The sequence below is a fragment of the Scophthalmus maximus genome, chromosome 1 (genome assembly GCF_022379125.1).
Source record: "Scophthalmus maximus strain ysfricsl-2021 chromosome 1, ASM2237912v1, whole genome shotgun sequence".
Classification (NCBI taxonomy): domain Eukaryota; kingdom Metazoa; phylum Chordata; class Actinopteri; order Pleuronectiformes; family Scophthalmidae; genus Scophthalmus; species Scophthalmus maximus.
Window position 1 is genome coordinate 1,477,552 of NC_061515.1, and position 16,410 is coordinate 1,493,961.

A 16,410-nucleotide genomic window follows, 5' to 3' on the forward strand; every position below is an offset into this window, starting at 1 on the left:
CATATTACACGGGGCAGGGGCGAAAAGGTTATTTCACACTTAGAGTAATTACACTTATAGAAGAATCATCCTCTGCTCCTCCTCCTCCTCCTGCAGGTGTACCCCGGCCTGATGGTCACGGCGGGCCTCATCCACTATGTGCTCAACCTGCTGCACATCACCGTCCACATCCGGGACGTGTGCGTGTTCCTGGCGCCCGTGTTCAGCGGCCTCACCTCCATCTCCACCTTCCTGCTGACGAGGGAGCTGTGGAACCAGGGGGCGGGGCTGCTGGCGGCCTGCTTCATCGCCATCGTCCCCGGCTACATCTCGCGCTCCGTGGCCGGCTCCTTCGACAACGAGGGCATCGCCATTTTCGCCCTGCAGTTCACCTACTACCTCTGGGTGCGCTCATACACACTTTATTATTAATATCTATTTAAAACGGTGTCCACTGCTGCACTCAACTGGCCGCTCTCGGAAGTAGTAGTTGCTAGGAGCAATTCACTTTCAAATTTTAAAGTAGTTAAATCTGTTAGTTGTCGTAAAACAACATGTATTTGCTGCGTTGGTCGTTTCCTAAATTGACGCCTTTGCAGACAGTTTTCTGTCAGTATTTTTCTGGTTCCCGCACAAGAAGATTCCAAAGTCTCCGGTCCCACAAAGCTGTGATTGGAAAGTTTTATTTTCACAGATGTGGAATCAGCTGAAACTCAACGACAACCTGGATTAATCTGAGTTCCAGAGGTCTACAGACAAATTACTGTAGCTGTGTCCCTCGGCTCTGTCTGACTTTGGTTGTTTTTGTTTTCTGGCAAATTCTTCTCTCGCGAATCCCATTTCCAGTTTCCAATTTCTGAAGACTCCACAGCTCAGCACCTCGCAGCAGACGGACACAGTTAGAAAGTAGCCGGTGAACGTGTCGGAGCATTGAGCAACGAAAGGTCCAAATATTTTAGGTTAAAAAAAAAACAACTGATGCTTAAATGTGTAGAGAGAATATTTGACTTGTTCTTCCTCAGGTGGCCACAACACAGTAATGTTGTGATATATTAATGTGCTCGATGTGTAATTAGGCAATAACACTTTCATGAAGTGATAATCTTATGATGTTTTCCAGCTTGTTTTTCCGCCCCACAAGTAAAAATTACAATTAATTAATGCAGCTTCGGAATGGAAGATAATTGATTTATTTTTATCATTTTTAATGTTGGGAGAAAATCCTCCTCAGTAGCAACTTCTTCACATCCTCACGTTCATGCGTGCAAATCCCGTGAAGCTCCGTGTTCATTTGAGATGTTTTTATTCTGTGTGTGTGTGTGTCACTGGTTAACTCTGTTAAACTCTGAACTGCAGGTGAAGTCGGTGAAAACGGGATCGGTCTTCTGGGCTATTGGATGCTGCCTGTCTTATTTCTACATGGTGAGAACACACACACACGCGATGTTTGTGATGTTGTGCAGACATTTGGAAAATTCATATTCCTGTCTGACTTTACACCCAACGTTCCACGGCCCAGTCAACGCTCACGTTCACACCTACGAGCAGCTTGGAGTCTGTGGTTGACCTTGTTGATTTTATTCTTTATAATAATAATCCCATGAAATCTGTTTGGTGTCTCACAGGTTTCAGCCTGGGGAGGCTACGTGTTCATCATCAACCTCATCCCTCTTCACGTGTTCGTCCTGCTGCTCATGCAGCGCTTCAGTAAGAGAGTCTACATAGGTGAGCTGCAGCGCGCGCACACACACACACACACACACACACACACACACACACACACACACACACACACACACAGCTGTGTTTTCTCTATGTTCAACAAGACTCAAAGCCAGGCGCTGATTAGGGGACACGACACAGATGGGCTTGTTATTCTTTGTCAGTTCTCATACATAAACACCGTCACCAAAGATTAATACCCTCAGTTATCAGCCGGCGTTGCGTCTGTAATGAGGCAGATACGAGGTTTACACAAATCCCCCAGAGAAAAGGGCAGAAGGGGGAGACGTGGGGAAACGGGCGTGGGGAAATAAAAAGGAAGAAGAAACGAGATGAAAGCGTTCTCCTGCATCAAAGAGCAGATCACGACTAACGCCCTGACCTGCGGGGCTCACAGCTCCCGTACCATTTGTTTCAGATTCAAGAATCAATAAGCCCGTACGTAGAAAATAGAAGCTACCAATCCTGTGGACGTATATTAAAAATGTAGAAAACGTGAGTGAGATGAATTTGACTGTGAAACGTGGAGTCGAGCAGAGACCGAGGACGGAGAGAGGGTAGAGACGTGTGTTCTACATTCTGCAATAAGATTATTGGCAAAAATGATTAAATTAGCATCAAGATGACTTTCTCATCTTCCTCCTCCTCCTTTGGTTTCTCTGTCTCTTCCGAGCAGCTCTGCACATCGTGCCTGCAGCAGCACGGTAATTGAGTTAGTTCGGAGCTGTCAGTCACCGCTCACTGTTCTCTGATATATGGAGCCCAGTCTGTATCGGGGGTAAAAGGAACTCACTGCAAATTAAAAAAGAAGAAGAACAACAAAAGAAAAGAGTCCCTATATAAGAAGATTTTTATCTAGTATGAACTGGTGGGACACAGACAGGAAGCAGGAGAGGTCAGGAAGTTCTGCAAGACCCAACAAATTGTGTTCCATGGAAAAAATATAGATGTGCTTGAAAGTTCAGTCTTCTTCCTTATGGGAATAGTATTTTTGTATAAAAACAATATTGGCTCATGGTTCGCTCACTAGATGATTCAGTCTGGTAACCTGAGAGTTCGGTTGTCAGGGAGTTTGTTCTCGAGTCAAGATTATTTTCTCAAAGAAAACACGCCCGACGTGTTAAGTACGTCTTAAGTAGAGATAATTTTTGCTTCCTGAGTCAAATGGTCTGTGATTCATCTTTAGGGAATCCTGTTGCTGGTCTCTGTGACTTGTGTAGTAAAACAGTGAGAGCTGCATTGCTCGCCAGCTTTATCTATTGTTATTGTTTTTGTCAATATTCATTCAGTTGCTGCAAGCTCGTAGATATCTCTTATGATTGATCAGTTATCAGGTTTTGTTTTGTTTCACTGCCTAAACCTCCAGTGGATTAAGGAGTCATTGCTGAACTCTGTTCCTTGACCTCCACTGTGTCGAGTCCGTGCTGAAGATGCTAAAATATTTGACTTTAATATTTCCAAACTCACCAGGACAATAATTCACTGTCACAGTTGATTCACTGTCTTTAACTTTTATGTTAATGTTTAGTATCTGTTGCTATGGCAGATGTTGGGGTCTGATTCCCGGAGTGGGAGGTTGTTCCTGATTGGACGCTGATCTAAACCAGCTGCAAAACGCACCGTCATGCTGACGCCGTCTTCTCCGCCACGATTCCGTCCACAAACACACAAAAACGAACATACACACACACACTCACTCACACACGTTCAACCAGCTTACAACAAACAGTCTGTCTCCACGTTTGTTTTTACTGTAGAGACACATTTGATCACACAAGTTTCTGTGCGATCCCAGGTCCCTGGAATCGCCTCTGAGTGTGTTATGAGACGTTTTTGTTCTCAGTGTGTCATGTGACAGTAGGGTTCAGATCTGGGGCTCTGAGGAATGAGTGTGTTAAATGTTCTCGTGGTTGTCACCGGTCCTAACTGGTCCATCTGCCCCCGCAGCCTACAGCACCTTCTACATCATCGGCCTGGTCCTCTCCATGCAGATCCCCTTCGTGGGCTTTCAGCCCATCAGGACCAGCGAGCACATGGCCGCAGCAGGTCGGTAACCAGGCGGCCGGGGGTTTGGTTTGGAAGCTGATGATCAAATAATCTTCATTTGACAGTCACTGCAAAAAATACTCCATACTCTCGCAAACTATTCTACATGTCACCTTTACACTTGTCTGACTATCTGAACACTAAGCTCCTCTTGTGTCTGCAGGCGTGTTTGTTCTTCTTCAGGTCTACGCCTTCCTGCAGTACCTGAAGGACCGACTGACCAGGCAGGAGTTCCAGACTCTGTTCTTCCTCGGAGTCTCTCTGGCCGCCGGAGTGGTTTTCCTCTCGGTCATCTATCTGACGTACACAGGTTGGTTCACGGCGTCTTTTTTCGGAACAGGGCAGTTGACTGAGTAGCCAGTCAGAGGGACGTATCGGGTCAACAACACGGCAACACACAACACACAGAGCGTTATACCGAGTCATTATATTATTGATATAGAATTATTTACACCTGTAGCAGAACACAGATCACAGATTCTTGTTTGTTTAAATGTACATTCTGTGTGTGTGTGTGTGTGTGTGTGTGTGTGTGTGTGTGTGTGTGTGTGTGTGTGTGTGTGTGTGTGTGTGTGTGTGTGTGTGTGTGTGTGTGTGTGTGTGTGTGTGTGTGTGTGTGTGTGTGTGTGTGTGTGTGTGTGTGTGTGTGTGTGTGTGTGTGTTTCACCCTCAGGGTACATTGCTCCGTGGAGTGGGCGCTTCTACTCCCTGTGGGACACTGGGTAAGTCGTCAAAGCACCTGATTAAGTTCTGTACAGTAGCACATGTTCAGCTGAAGGAGACAGGAAGTGGTCCACCTTCTCTACGGTTGGATTTAACTTGGAGTTACTCAGATAAAGCCTTTATCGATATCTGCAGAGAGGGGAACCTCTTACTGTACCTGCTTTTACAAAATTAGATTTTTCTTTTACTTTATTTTTCTGGCAACTTTCCCTTGTTTCAGACAGCAATGAATGCGAACCCAATACCTCAGCTTTACTTCTCTTCTGGGGGCCAAAATATATATTTTGAATGTCAAGCAGCGAGCCGGTTCACTCAGCACCATCATCAAGTCCTAAACAGATCTGGGCTCACAGAGAAGCTGCCGACTGCAGCGTCAGCTGTAAAACTTACTAAACTTATCTCAGAGCACATCAAGTGGGGTTCAAAAGTGTGAGACCAGCTCCTCGTTGAAGCCGATGGGAACGTGGTCTCAGACTTTGTACGTGTGGTTGTGCACACGCACGCCTCAGTATTTATTTTTTTTCCCAAGGAAGTTTGGTTTTGCTGCAGTGCAGTAAAAGGAATTAGGTCATCTGACCCAAGATAACTGACATCAGCCAAACTTTCCCCTCTGAAGGAATTCTCTCAGCTCAGGGCTGAAGGTGCACTTGTGTCTGTGTGTGATGGTGCCTTGTGTCCTGCATCCGTTTGACACGGAGGCTTTGCACGTCTTACGAAATTATCGCTACAAATACGCAAGATGCAGTTTGTCCATTTCATGGACCAAACCATGAATTGATTAATCATACGACGAGAACAGAAGAGAGGACAGAAGCAGCGAGACTGTTGTTGACCTTCACTCTCATGTCAACAAACACAACGGCTCTTATTGAGTTCATATTTATGTATCGTATGATAAGTTGGAGAATGTAATTATCGTGACGGGGCTAATGTTCACATCATGTAATGGTTCTTCAGTCTGAAGTCTGTTGTTGACTCTAGAGGTTTCCTCCAGTGACACACACACGAACAACTGTACCAACATCTCTGTCCTCATGATCGCGTCATCAAGAATGATTCAAGTGGATTTTAAAACACTGTAATAATTCATTCAGAATTTGATGCTGTTTTCTCCTCCTCCTTCTCTAACCGTACTTCTTGTGGTTTGTCCTCCACAGCTACGCCAAGATCCACATCCCCATCATAGCGTCGGTGTCTGAGCACCAGCCGACCACCTGGGTGTCCTTCTTCTTTGACCTCCACATCCTGGTCTGCACCTTCCCAGCAGGCCTCTGGTTCTGCATTAAGAACATCAATGACGAGCGTGTCTTCGGTAAAAAATAAAAATTGAACATTTGTTATTGACGAAGGTCCTGAAAGTCGTCACGATTATTTAAAACACAATCGGACTGTGATCGGGTGTTGAAGGATTCGATTAACGATTTGTAAGTGTGTCCTTGAAGTCTGACTCTAGATTGGTGATTGACATTGTGCGCTTAAATATAAAAGTTTGTGAATTTGATTCTTTCAAAGCCCAGTAAAAATACTAAACTTGGCTGACCCAGTGTAAAAAAAATATAGAGCTGATGTTTCATCATTTTAAATTTAGCTGGGGGGAGATCATAACTTCTGCTTGAGGTAATTTATTTATTACATTTTTTGGGTCAAAATTCTAGGTGCCTTAGCAACAGATTTTGAAATAATCTCACATCTAATGTGGCAAATTACAGAGGCTCTGACATGTGTACGATACTTAATCTGATGTCTGAGCCCAGTTTCATGCACCGCTGTTCAGATTTCTTGAAAAATAAAGATCAACAAGGAGAGCGTACAGCAGTCATGAGATGGGAGAGTGCTAATCTCTTTCGGATTAAATCACTTTGCTGACTACATGTTTTATAATAGACGGTACATTGGTATGAATGAAATCAAAATCTCTCTCTGTGCTCTTCGTCTCAACAGTGGCCCTGTACGCCATAAGCGCCGTGTACTTTGCCGGCGTGATGGTGCGCCTGATGCTGACCCTGACGCCGGTGGTGTGCATGCTGTCGGCCGTGGCTTTCTCCAGCGTCTTCGAGCATTACCTGGGTGACGACCTGAAGAGGCAGAGTCCGCCCGCGGAGGACAGCAGCGACGAGGACGACCGGAAAAACGCCAGCAACCTCTACGACAAGGTCCGTCGGTCGCGCCGCATAATCCGCGGGTTTTTGTGTTGACTCGTACAAAGGGTTTTAATTCTCTCGTGCGCTGCCCCCTGCAGGCCGGTAAGGTGCGTAAACACGTGTCGGAGCAGGAGAAGGCCGAGGAGGGCCTGGGCCCCAACATCAAGTCCATCGTCACCATGCTCATGCTGATGCTGCTCATGATGTTCGCCGTCCACTGCACCTGGGTCACCAGCAACGCCTACTCCAGCCCCAGCGTGGTGCTGGCGTCCTACAACCACGACGGGTGAGAATAAATATCACGCCGACGAGTCTTTCATCATCACTGTACAAATATTTATCTTACGACATCTCTTTTCCCTCCAGCTCCCGTAACATCCTGGACGACTTCAGGGAGGCCTACTATTGGCTGAGGCAGAACACAGATGAACACGCCCGAGTGATGTCATGGTGGGACTACGGCTACCAGATCGCAGGGATGGCAAACAGAACAACGCTGGTCGACAACAACACGTGGAACAACAGTCACATAGCTCTGGTGAGAGCTGCTGTCTGTCTGTCTGTCTCCCTCTCTGTCTGTCTGTCTCTCTGTCTGTCTGTCTGTCTGTCTGTCTGTCTGTCTCTATCTCTCTCTGTCCTACTGTCTGTCTCCCTCTCTGTCTGTCTGTCTCTATCTCTCTCTGTCCTACTGTGTGTCTGTTTCTCTGTCCTCTCTTCTCTCAACAGAAACATTTGGAAAAAGTGCAAACTTTGATTAAAGGGCCATTACATCAATTTTAAACACAGAGAATGTTTGACTCACGATGGGGAATACTCTACTCATCGTGTGAAAACAGTTGTTTAATGCTTTTTTTATTGTAAATACTGGTTTTCTTTGGATCCTCAGTAGTTGCTCCTCCTGCCTTGGTGTGCAGCGCCACCCAGTGGACATACTGTATCACTGCACTGCACTAAGGCTAAAATAGATCAGAGATCCTACAACTCCCTTCATGTAACTTGATGATCACTTCCTTCCTGCCTGGACAATGTCCACGTCTTTCAACCTCCGACCCTCCTCCTTGCTGCCAGTGTGTATATATATAGCATATGAAAAATGAAAACCATAGCAGTTTAACTTTTTTTTTTATCAAAATAATTGATGAACTGTTGCAGGTCTATACATGATTACAACTGTTTCTACACGCTGTGTATCACTACTGTATCAAACTCATGTGGTCATGTAGAATCTGTATATTGATGTCTGCTGAACTGTACTGACCTGTCCCATCCCTGTGCAGGTGGGTAAAGCCATGTCGTCCAACGAGACGGCAGCCTACGAGATCATGAGGTCGCTGGACGTCGACTACGTCCTCATCATCTTCGGCGGAGTCATCGGCTACTCGGGCGATGACATCAACAAGTTCCTGTGGATGGTGCGCATCGCGGAGGGGGAGCACCCCCGGGACATCAGGGTGAGGGACACTCACTGACAGAATGTCCATGTTCCTTGGATTGGTATAGGCCACGCCCATTTGCACCTAGAAAAAAGTTTTCTGCCATTTTTGATTTTGTGAGAATCGTGTTTTGGGGACTTCTGTCAGTACGTCGTTCGTTCAATCTTCACCAAACTCGACACAAACCATGTTCACATTGCCACAAATCAAAGCTCTATTTCCATTTTTGAATATCTCAAAAAACGTTTATTTGTAATTGCTTAGCAAACATTTGAAGGTGTGTGGCCCTTTGAACTTTAAGGGGCTAACTCTTTGACGCTGAGCTCGATCAGAACCAAATCTTAAATGTTGTACGTCGTGGCGGTCCATAATCACCATTCACACGTGTATTTTCTAGTATTTTTTAACGGATGTCTGCTGCAGGTGTGCTTCTGTCCATTGACTTATTTCTGTCTCCTCGTCCTCGTCCTTCCTCTCCCCCCAGGAGAGCGACTACTTCACCCCCCAGGGAGAGTTCCGAGTGGACAAAGCCGGATCCCCGACGCTGCTCAACTGTCTCATGTACAAAATGTCTTACTACCGCTTCGGAGAGATGCAGGTATGTCACGTATCATTAATCCTTTTTCTGCACAACATCCCGCCGATGAGAACATTTTGAAACGGGAGAAATGTGTGATCATCTTTCTATCTTTTTTCATGTTCTGTCAAGTTGGACTTCAGGACGCCGCCGGGCTTCGACCGGACGCGCAACGCCGAGATCGGCAACAAGGACATAAAGCTGAGGCACCTGGAGGAGGCGTTCACGTCGGAGCACTGGCTGGTCCGGATCTACAAGGTGAAGAAGCTGGAGAACAGAGACCGGGTGGAGCACAAGCTGCGGAGCACCGACACCGTCAGGCAGAAGTACACCTCCAAAAAAGTGAGTCGCCCTCGTGACTCTTCATCTCGTCAGGAGGCGAGAAAGACATTTCAGTACGAGTAGATTCATAGCAATTGTGAAATTGTCTTCCTCCTCCTTGGAACAGTCTCACATAACGTTTAAGTTTGATCCTGTGATGTGTAAGTTTTAATTGCCAACTGAAATTGAAGTGTGTGTGTGTGTGTGTGTGTGTGTGTGTGTGTGTGTGTGTGTGTGTGTGTGTGTGTGTGTGTGTGTGTGTGTGTGTGTGTGTGTGTGTGTGTGTGTGTGTGTGTGTGTGTGTGTGTGTGTGTGTGTGTGTGTGTGTGTGTGTGTGTGTGTCCTCTGCAGACGGCCAAGAGGAAGCGTGGCCACATCAAGAACAAGTTGTCCCTGAAGAAAGGAAAGAAATTGATTAAGAAATCTTTATAGGAGCTCAGAGACGAAAAAAGATAAAAAATTAAAATAACAAAAAAAAGAGAGAGAGAGAAAAGAAACAGCAACAGTTAAAAAAATCCACCTAACAAGACGAATAAGGAACAAACACCAGAGGCTCTGCAGACGTCCGTCACCATTGGAGGTCCGGGCATCTAACCCCCGGGCTGAGCGGGTCGGACACGGGAGGCGTCAGAACTGTGACCCCCTTTGACTTTGGCTTTTCTTTTTGTACTTGAATGTGCCGTGAAGTGATGACAGGTGACAGAGGAGGAAGAGGAAGAGGAGAAGAGATCAGAACACTGAGATCAAAACAAAGCGCTGCGACCTTTGACCTGCTCAAGAATCAGACGAAGGGTGATTATTATCATTTGTTTTATTTTTTTTAATGGAGGGCTGAAATGGCTGCTTCCCCCTGTTAGGAGTTCAGACATGTACCTGCCTACCACCACCCTGCTCCTTCAGTTCCAACTCACGACATGAATCTGTGCTCACACCGTTACTGTTTCAGTTCCTTACGCATTACCAGCAGAAATATGCATGTATACACACACACACACACACACACACACCTCCGACCTCAAACCGCTGCACTGACGACGGGACATTATTTTTCGGAACCAGATTTGACCAGAGGCGTCTTCGAGTGTAATTCCCGTTTGGTTCGAGTTGGATTAGATTTTTTTTAGTTTTCTGTCTCTCTGCGATAACGAGTTCTGTGGCGGCGTGAAAAAACTAAAATTGAGACTTAGAGAAAAAATTCAGAATTTTAAGTTAAAAAAGTTGTAATATTATGAGAATAAAGTTGTAATTTTAACACAATATTATGACTTTATTCTCATAATATTATAAATTAATTCTCATAAATGTATGACTTGATTCTCAAAGTCTCCAATTTTTTCTCTCTCACTGTGGCCCCTCATACTCCGTCACAATTATTGGCAGCTTTCTTTTTGTAGCTCTGTTATTCAACCAGTGGCAAATCATTGTCAGTGGTTAATTCTCTAAACCAACTTCCCTATAACTGAACACAGTGATTTTTATCATTATTATTCTAATAAACATATCGATCATGCGTGAGCCTGAGTTTGATTCTGATGTGAGCTTCAGTCGGAGGAATCACCATGAACCAGAGACAAGTTCAGGCATCAGAGAAGAAATAGAAAATAAAAGATCATTGTTTCCAGAGACACATACACACACACACACACACACACACACACACACACACACACACACACACACACACACACAGTCGGTGAGTGACACATGGACAGTTGGAGGCAGCGTCTGATCACCAAGTGCAAAGATCTTTTTTTTGTTTGGTTTTGGGTTTTTGAGGTTTCTTCCATCAATTGTAACAATCTCGACGCAGGTATGAGAATGACAACATGCCTTTTTGAAATAAAGAGGTTGAAGTAACGCTTTTGAGTTTTTTGGTTTCTTTGAGTTATGTCCTTCATAACGCACCTTTCACACAGATGTTGTCTTCTTTTTTCAGTGGTTATGTCGTCGTCTACAAAGTGTGAAACTACTATGGAGATGAAAACCACTAGTATCAGTACAAAGCTACATTAGACTTTAGCTTAGCTGACATTAAAATGGAAACCAACTATAAGAAATAACTACAACTGCCTCTAGAGCTCTGATTGTTCCTTGTTTATTAAATATATAAAAATATGAAATAAGTGAGAATATCTCAGCTGATAGACGTGACCCACAGCAACAAAGTAAATCACGTCATCACCTCACGCTTTTTTTATTTGGTACAGTTTCCAGTCTGTTTATTCTAAAATAACTATTAGATTATTAATAATAATCTAATCTAGAGCTGCAACAGTTAATCGATTAGGAATCAATTACTAAATTATTTTCCAATTATTTTGATAATAGATTAATCGGCTCAAGTAGTTTTTATGAAGTCATAATTCTCTGATTTCAGCTTCTTGATTGTGAATATGTTCTGGTTTCTTTGCTCCTCTGTGACAGTGAACTGAATATCTTTGGTGTTGACAAAACAAAACATGTTTCGACAATGATCAAGAAATATTCAACAGATTGATCATTGAATTAATTTTGTTTTTTCAAATAAACCTAAATAATTGTTAGTGCAACCTTTGAGGCAGCAGCTCACATTTGAATGCTAAAAAAAAGGGATTATTCCCTCAGAGGGGAACAAATGTGACGTTTTATGGAAAGCCACGTGACGGCCTCACGGTGGCGCTAGAGAGTCGGTGGGTTTCATCCTCCGAGGATCATGAATGTTTCCACCACTTCAAGTCTGAATACACGACTTTGCGACGCAACAGACAAACACTCAGGTAACAAAAAGAGAACAGGTACAAATGTTTTTAATGTTTCATACTTCAAATGGTACAGACATAAACAACTCACACGACACGATAAGAACATTAAAAAACAACAACAAAATTTGACTCCATTGCATTGATAACAATGCGTTGTTCTCTACATCGACGTAGCGGCTCCGCTGTCGAAGCCAGAATATTATTCACACATTCAATAAATCACCGAATATGTCAGAAACTCGACGATGACGACCACGAGTCATTCGAGGAGACCGTTGCACTTCTGATGACACGATGAAAACAAAACGAGCAGGATTCAGACGGATGCGACAACATGATCTAAATATTTACGAGGCCGGAGTAGATGAATAATATCTATATTCAGTGTCTCCTGCAGCAGTATCAGCAGGAAGGAGGAGGAGTCTGTGGTCACATGACAGGACGACCTGGAACTTGGATTCTACTGGATTATGTCAAAATCATTTTTTTTTATCAATCATTAAAAAAAGGAGGAAAATGTGTTAACCTTTGTTTTTTTAAGGGTATATATATATATATATATTTTTTTTTATATTATTACCAATAATCATTCAATCAGGTTTTCTCCTGTGTCGCCAGATTTGTATTCATCAAATTAAGTTTGCATTCCCCACTGGTCGGGCTCCACACTACAGCTCCCTCGACTCGTCTGCCACAGCGACGACTCCTCATTCGTCCTCGTCGCCTCCGAACGACAGCAGACTGTTGTTCTTGACTTTCTTCCTGGACGACTTCGCCACCTTCACCTCCTCCTTCGCCTCCTCCTTTGCCTCCTCCTTTGCCTCCTCCTTTGCCTCCTCCTTCTTCTCCTCAGCCTCTCCTCCGTCTCTCTTCTTCTTTTTGCTGGAGCTGGCGGTGATCCCCTGGAACTTGTCCGAGGAAGAGCGCTTGGCCGGCTTCTTGAAGAGGATCTTACCGTCCGGAGGAGCTCCGTCATCTGCAGACGAGACGAGCGGGTGATTCATCTGGCACTTTTTTTTTGATGGGCCACGTTTGTGCAAAGACAGAAATTTTCCCCACAGGCGTGTTCAAATAAATGTGGCTCTTACCTTTCTCTGCGTCGCCACCAGTCTGCTTCCCAGCCTTGATCTTCTTCACCTCCTCTGCGTCCAGGTCTCCGCCTTTGAGGACGACGACTTGAGGCAGCTCGTCTTCGCGGTCGCTCCCGCTGTCGTCGTCCAGCGCCGGCATCTCCAGACGCTGAGTGAGGATATTAATTATATTGAATTTCGCACATTCAATTTTAAAACAAAAAAAAGACTCATCGCCACAGAAACATTGCCAGAAGAATTAAAGTGAGTTTTTTTTCTTTGATACTTTTAATTTCCCTTCTTAATATTTGCATTGTGTTTGTTTAAGTAAGACATTACTTATTAATGATTGCAAATAACAGCAATTTTTAAAAAATCATTAATGTAATCCATTAGACATACAAAAATAATGCAAAAAAGTGATCTGAACACTTTCGGATTTCTTCAAGATAAAACATTGAAAATATTGCATATTTTTATACCCAAAGAAAATGGACGCAACCAAAACAATTAGTGTCACAAATTAATCTTAAAAACTTTAACATAAAAAAAATGTATCTGCAAATAAAATGCATTCAGCATATTCGGCATTTACAAAACAAACACGAAAAGCATGATCATTATCTACAAATCATATAAACAATTAAATAAAACAAAAAACTGGCAACCCGAATGTATACAGTAATATATATATACACATAAATATCAAAATGTAGTCATGTAATCCTTGAGATTTTGACAATGTAACTATAATCTAATTACCCTTTTGTTTTCAAATGTAATCTTGTCTTATTATAGTTACTTATTTTTTGTAATCAGATAACATGTAATCCGTTGCTACCCAACACTGATTGAACATGATTTGAACGAACGTGTCCACAGATCATATAATATATATGATATTATGATTGTGTCTCATGTTTATTAGCATCATACGTTTGGATCCATTCACTCGAGCGAGCTAACGTTAGCTCGCTGCTCGCTGCTAGCTGCTAGCTGCTCGCTGCTAGCTAACACCACCAGTTGGCCCAGACGAGCCGCAGCCCCGCGCACCTTCGTGTCGACGGTCGGTCCTTCTTTGAATCCCACGTCGCTCTTGAACTTCTTGAGGAACGAGGGTTCCGTCGGCTTCACCCACGAGACGCCGCTGACCTTTTTTCTGCTCATCGTGAAGCCGCAAAAAACAAAAACACACGAGCGACCAGACGGAACGGGTTAGCAAACATAACGTACGTCATCAACATGAGCCGCCGCGTCTCCACCGAGTCACGTGACTACAATGGCCTTATTTTATTATATTTTTATCGAGCGGATGAGATTTTGTTAATTTCCCCAAAACCGTCCATTCATCAAAGTCTTTGAAAACATTTTTTTGGATGAATAAATGTTTATCATTTACGTCTTTCCTTGTTAGTTACATCTGTATCATCTCCTTTGTTGCCTGTTCCCCTTGGCAAATACTTAAACTAGATTATTATTATTATTATTATTATTATTATTATATTACAATTGAATGGTGCCATATTTATTTTGTTAGTTTATATTTATATTTCAATAAAGATTTAAAAATAAAAACAACAAATTTAAGGGCCGTGATTCCCGGAAGTAAACCGGAAGCTGGTAACTATTTTTTGGCTTATACGCCGGGAAGTTTTTTTAAATATTTTTTTTTATTTAACAAAAGAATATGACTCATAATTCTCCACAGTATTATAAATGATCATAGTTTGATGAAGCCGGGAAAGTAATACCGATAAAACTGAACGGCCGCCATTTTTGATCCGGTATCCAGTTCCTGTGATACATCCGCGCTGACTACAGTCGGAAGACAAACAGCAACACGTCACGTACCTGCGCTTCATCAGGTGAAGTTGTGAGTGTAGTTGTTTATCTCGACTTACTGTAAAACGTTAGAGTCAAACAGACTTTTATTGTGAAAACAGTTTTAGGATTGTAGACCGTCACGCACCGCGCGTGTCGCCCACGTGCAGGATGTCGTCGTGGTCCGTGTACGCGCTGCTCGCGGGGGTTCTGAGCGCAGCCGCGTCTCTGTCCGCCAAACTGTCCGTCGGTGCCGGTCCGCTGAGGGGCATGTGCGAGGCCGCGGTGGGAGGCTGGACTGGAGCCGAGGGGGCAGCTGCACAGTGTGACTGGGTGATACACACACTTCCTGTTTGGTCTGCTGTTGTTGTTGTTGTTGTTGTTGTTTCTGCCCTTTACTCTGAAGAAGACTCTGGATATAAGGGAAGGTCTATGTGTGTTTTATTGATGAGGCTCTTTTCTATTGGACACTGCAGTGGCATCCTCTTGACTTCTGTCATTCTTCAATAGACACAAACTTCCTGAATAGTTAGATGCTATGTTTTTATTATTGCTTTGTATTAATTCATAATCAGTTATCTACCCTCTGCAGGGTCAGAAGGAAATAGACAATCATTCCAATTCACAGGAAATTTAAAGTTTTTTTTCCTGATCATTTTTATTTTGTTGTTTGAGAACCTCTGCCTCCAGATCTGAACCAAACTGAACATCTGTCTCCGACATCTGCTTCCAGCTGCTCGTCCCCCTGCGGCTGCTGTGCGGAGTCTTGCTGTTCGCCTGCAACGCCGTCATGTGGACCTTCTTCTCCAAGGCTCTGCGCCACTGCTCCTCCTCAGCGAGGGCCACGGTCACCACCACCGCCTCCAACTTCATCTCCTCAGTAAGATCACCGTGTGTTCTTTCTCGTGAAAAGCGACTCGGCTGCTTTTCCATTTTTCACCAGCTTCTTTTGTCTCTGTGTCCCAGGCCGTCCTGGGGAGGGTGATCTTCGGAGAGACCCACGCACTTCTGTGGTGGTTGGGCATCTCCATCACTCTGTGTGGACTGCTGGTGCTTCACGGAGCCGCACCTCGGACCCCGTCGCAGGCCGAGGACGAGAAGGACAAGTGACGAGAAGAAGTGATCGGCCTCTTGCTGCTTATCAAAAAGGTGGTAACTCAGTGTATGAATGTTTATATCAGGTAAAACTGTGGACTATGTTGCACAGAGCTGACGGTGAGTCATCACCAGTCGTCCCTGACACTTCCTCAGACACAGACTGACGTGTCCCTGTTGCAGGTTTTCTTTTTGTATATATTTTTTTGAGTATATTTTGTAGCCTATACATGTGAGCACTAAAGATTATAGCAGGTATTTGGGGTAAATACATTGAATGGGGGATGTTCAATGACCGACTTCTTTCAGTAATCATGAAATGTCTTCTGGCTCATTCTGTGAATGAGCCTGATACATTCTGCCTCATCTACCGATTATTTTCATTATTGATTAATCTGTTGATTAGTTTCTCCATTAATTAATTAGTTGTTTGGTTCATAAAATGTTGAAAAATGTTGATCGTGTTTCCACCGAACCTCAAGATGTTTTGTTTTGTTCACACACCAAAGATATTCAGTTTTCTGTCACAGAGGAGCAAAGAAACAAGAACATATTCACATTTAAGAAGCTGAAATCAGAGAATTTCATAAAAACTTCTTGAACCGATTAATCAATTATCAAAATAGTTGGTGATTAATTTAGAAGTCGATTACTAATCGATTAACTGTTGCAGGTCTTTATGATTAACTTCATGAAAGATTGTGTCTGTTGTGATTCTGTTCCAGTTGCATTTGCTCATTT

General features: G+C 43.7%; 3 protein-coding genes and 1 long non-coding RNA gene across 5 annotated transcripts in view; 2 read left to right on the forward strand and 2 right to left on the reverse strand.

Moving 5' to 3' along the window:
* LOC118302363 (dolichyl-diphosphooligosaccharide--protein glycosyltransferase subunit STT3B) overlaps nucleotides 1-10,799 on the forward strand; it is a 33,014-nt gene extending 22,215 nt beyond the window's left edge. Inside the window, exons 3-16 of the mRNA XM_035628436.2 lie at nucleotides 97-384; nucleotides 1,336-1,401; nucleotides 1,605-1,704; nucleotides 3,649-3,747; nucleotides 3,911-4,057; nucleotides 4,421-4,469; nucleotides 5,628-5,782; nucleotides 6,412-6,623; nucleotides 6,710-6,897; nucleotides 6,978-7,149; nucleotides 7,889-8,062; nucleotides 8,529-8,642; nucleotides 8,754-8,963; nucleotides 9,294-10,799. Coding sequence (XP_035484329.1) covers nucleotides 97-384; nucleotides 1,336-1,401; nucleotides 1,605-1,704; nucleotides 3,649-3,747; nucleotides 3,911-4,057; nucleotides 4,421-4,469; nucleotides 5,628-5,782; nucleotides 6,412-6,623; nucleotides 6,710-6,897; nucleotides 6,978-7,149; nucleotides 7,889-8,062; nucleotides 8,529-8,642; nucleotides 8,754-8,963; nucleotides 9,294-9,374 — 2,055 coding nt within the window. The 3' untranslated portion in view covers nucleotides 9,375-10,799. The remainder of the gene's footprint in view (nucleotides 1-96; nucleotides 385-1,335; nucleotides 1,402-1,604; nucleotides 1,705-3,648; nucleotides 3,748-3,910; nucleotides 4,058-4,420; nucleotides 4,470-5,627; nucleotides 5,783-6,411; nucleotides 6,624-6,709; nucleotides 6,898-6,977; nucleotides 7,150-7,888; nucleotides 8,063-8,528; nucleotides 8,643-8,753; nucleotides 8,964-9,293) is intronic.
* LOC118302381 lies at nucleotides 1,722-10,689 on the reverse strand. Its single transcript, XR_007030873.1, has 2 exons — nucleotides 10,575-10,689; nucleotides 1,722-1,780 (listed from the first exon to the last, which is right to left on the reverse strand). It is a non-coding gene; the product is annotated as an uncharacterized LOC118302381 (long non-coding RNA).
* A 912-nt stretch (nucleotides 10,800-11,711) lies between the features above and the next one.
* kiaa1143 (KIAA1143 ortholog) lies at nucleotides 11,712-14,006 on the reverse strand. Its single transcript, XM_035636021.2, has 3 exons — nucleotides 13,807-14,006; nucleotides 12,772-12,922; nucleotides 11,712-12,659 (listed from the first exon to the last, which is right to left on the reverse strand). Exons 1-3 carry the CDS (start codon nucleotides 13,918-13,920, stop codon nucleotides 12,391-12,393), a joined length of 534 nt encoding a protein of 177 aa, XP_035491914.1. The 5' UTR covers nucleotides 13,921-14,006; the 3' UTR covers nucleotides 11,712-12,390.
* A 421-nt stretch (nucleotides 14,007-14,427) lies between these two features.
* LOC118311902 (transmembrane protein 42-like) lies at nucleotides 14,428-16,167 on the forward strand. 2 transcript variants are annotated; one of them, XM_047333319.1, is made up of 4 exons: nucleotides 14,428-14,618; nucleotides 14,697-14,907; nucleotides 15,308-15,454; nucleotides 15,541-16,167. In XM_047333319.1, the coding sequence occupies exons 2-4, from the start codon at nucleotides 14,746-14,748 to the stop codon at nucleotides 15,682-15,684; spliced, it is 453 nt and encodes a 150-aa protein (XP_047189275.1). In that variant the 5' UTR covers nucleotides 14,428-14,618; nucleotides 14,697-14,745; the 3' UTR covers nucleotides 15,685-16,167. The 2 variants fall into 2 exon arrangements, with proteins under 2 accessions (XP_047189275.1, XP_035491926.2); XM_035636033.2 differs by having other exon boundaries at nucleotides 14,430-14,907.
* The last annotated feature ends 243 nt before the right edge of the window (nucleotides 16,168-16,410 follow it).

Coding starts and splice junctions, on each gene's coding strand:
- kiaa1143 (XM_035636021.2), bottom strand. CDS start 13,920: ATGAGCAGAAAAAAGGTCAGCGGCGTCTCGTGGGTGAAGCCGACGGAA. Junction 12,923..13,806: donor GACCGACCGTCGACACGAAG/GTGCGCGGGGCT, acceptor ATCCTCACTCAG/CGTCTGGAGATGCCGGCGCT. Junction 12,660..12,771: donor TGGTGGCGACGCAGAGAAAG/GTAAGAGCCACA, acceptor TCTCGTCTGCAG/ATGACGGAGCTCCTCCGGAC.
- LOC118311902 (XM_047333319.1), top strand. CDS start 14,746: ATGTCGTCGTGGTCCGTGTACGCGCTGCTCGCGGGGGTTCTGAGCGCA. Junction 14,908..15,307: donor CAGCTGCACAGTGTGACTGG/GTGATACACACA, acceptor ATCTGCTTCCAG/CTGCTCGTCCCCCTGCGGCT. Junction 15,455..15,540: donor CCTCCAACTTCATCTCCTCA/GTAAGATCACCG, acceptor TCTGTGTCCCAG/GCCGTCCTGGGGAGGGTGAT.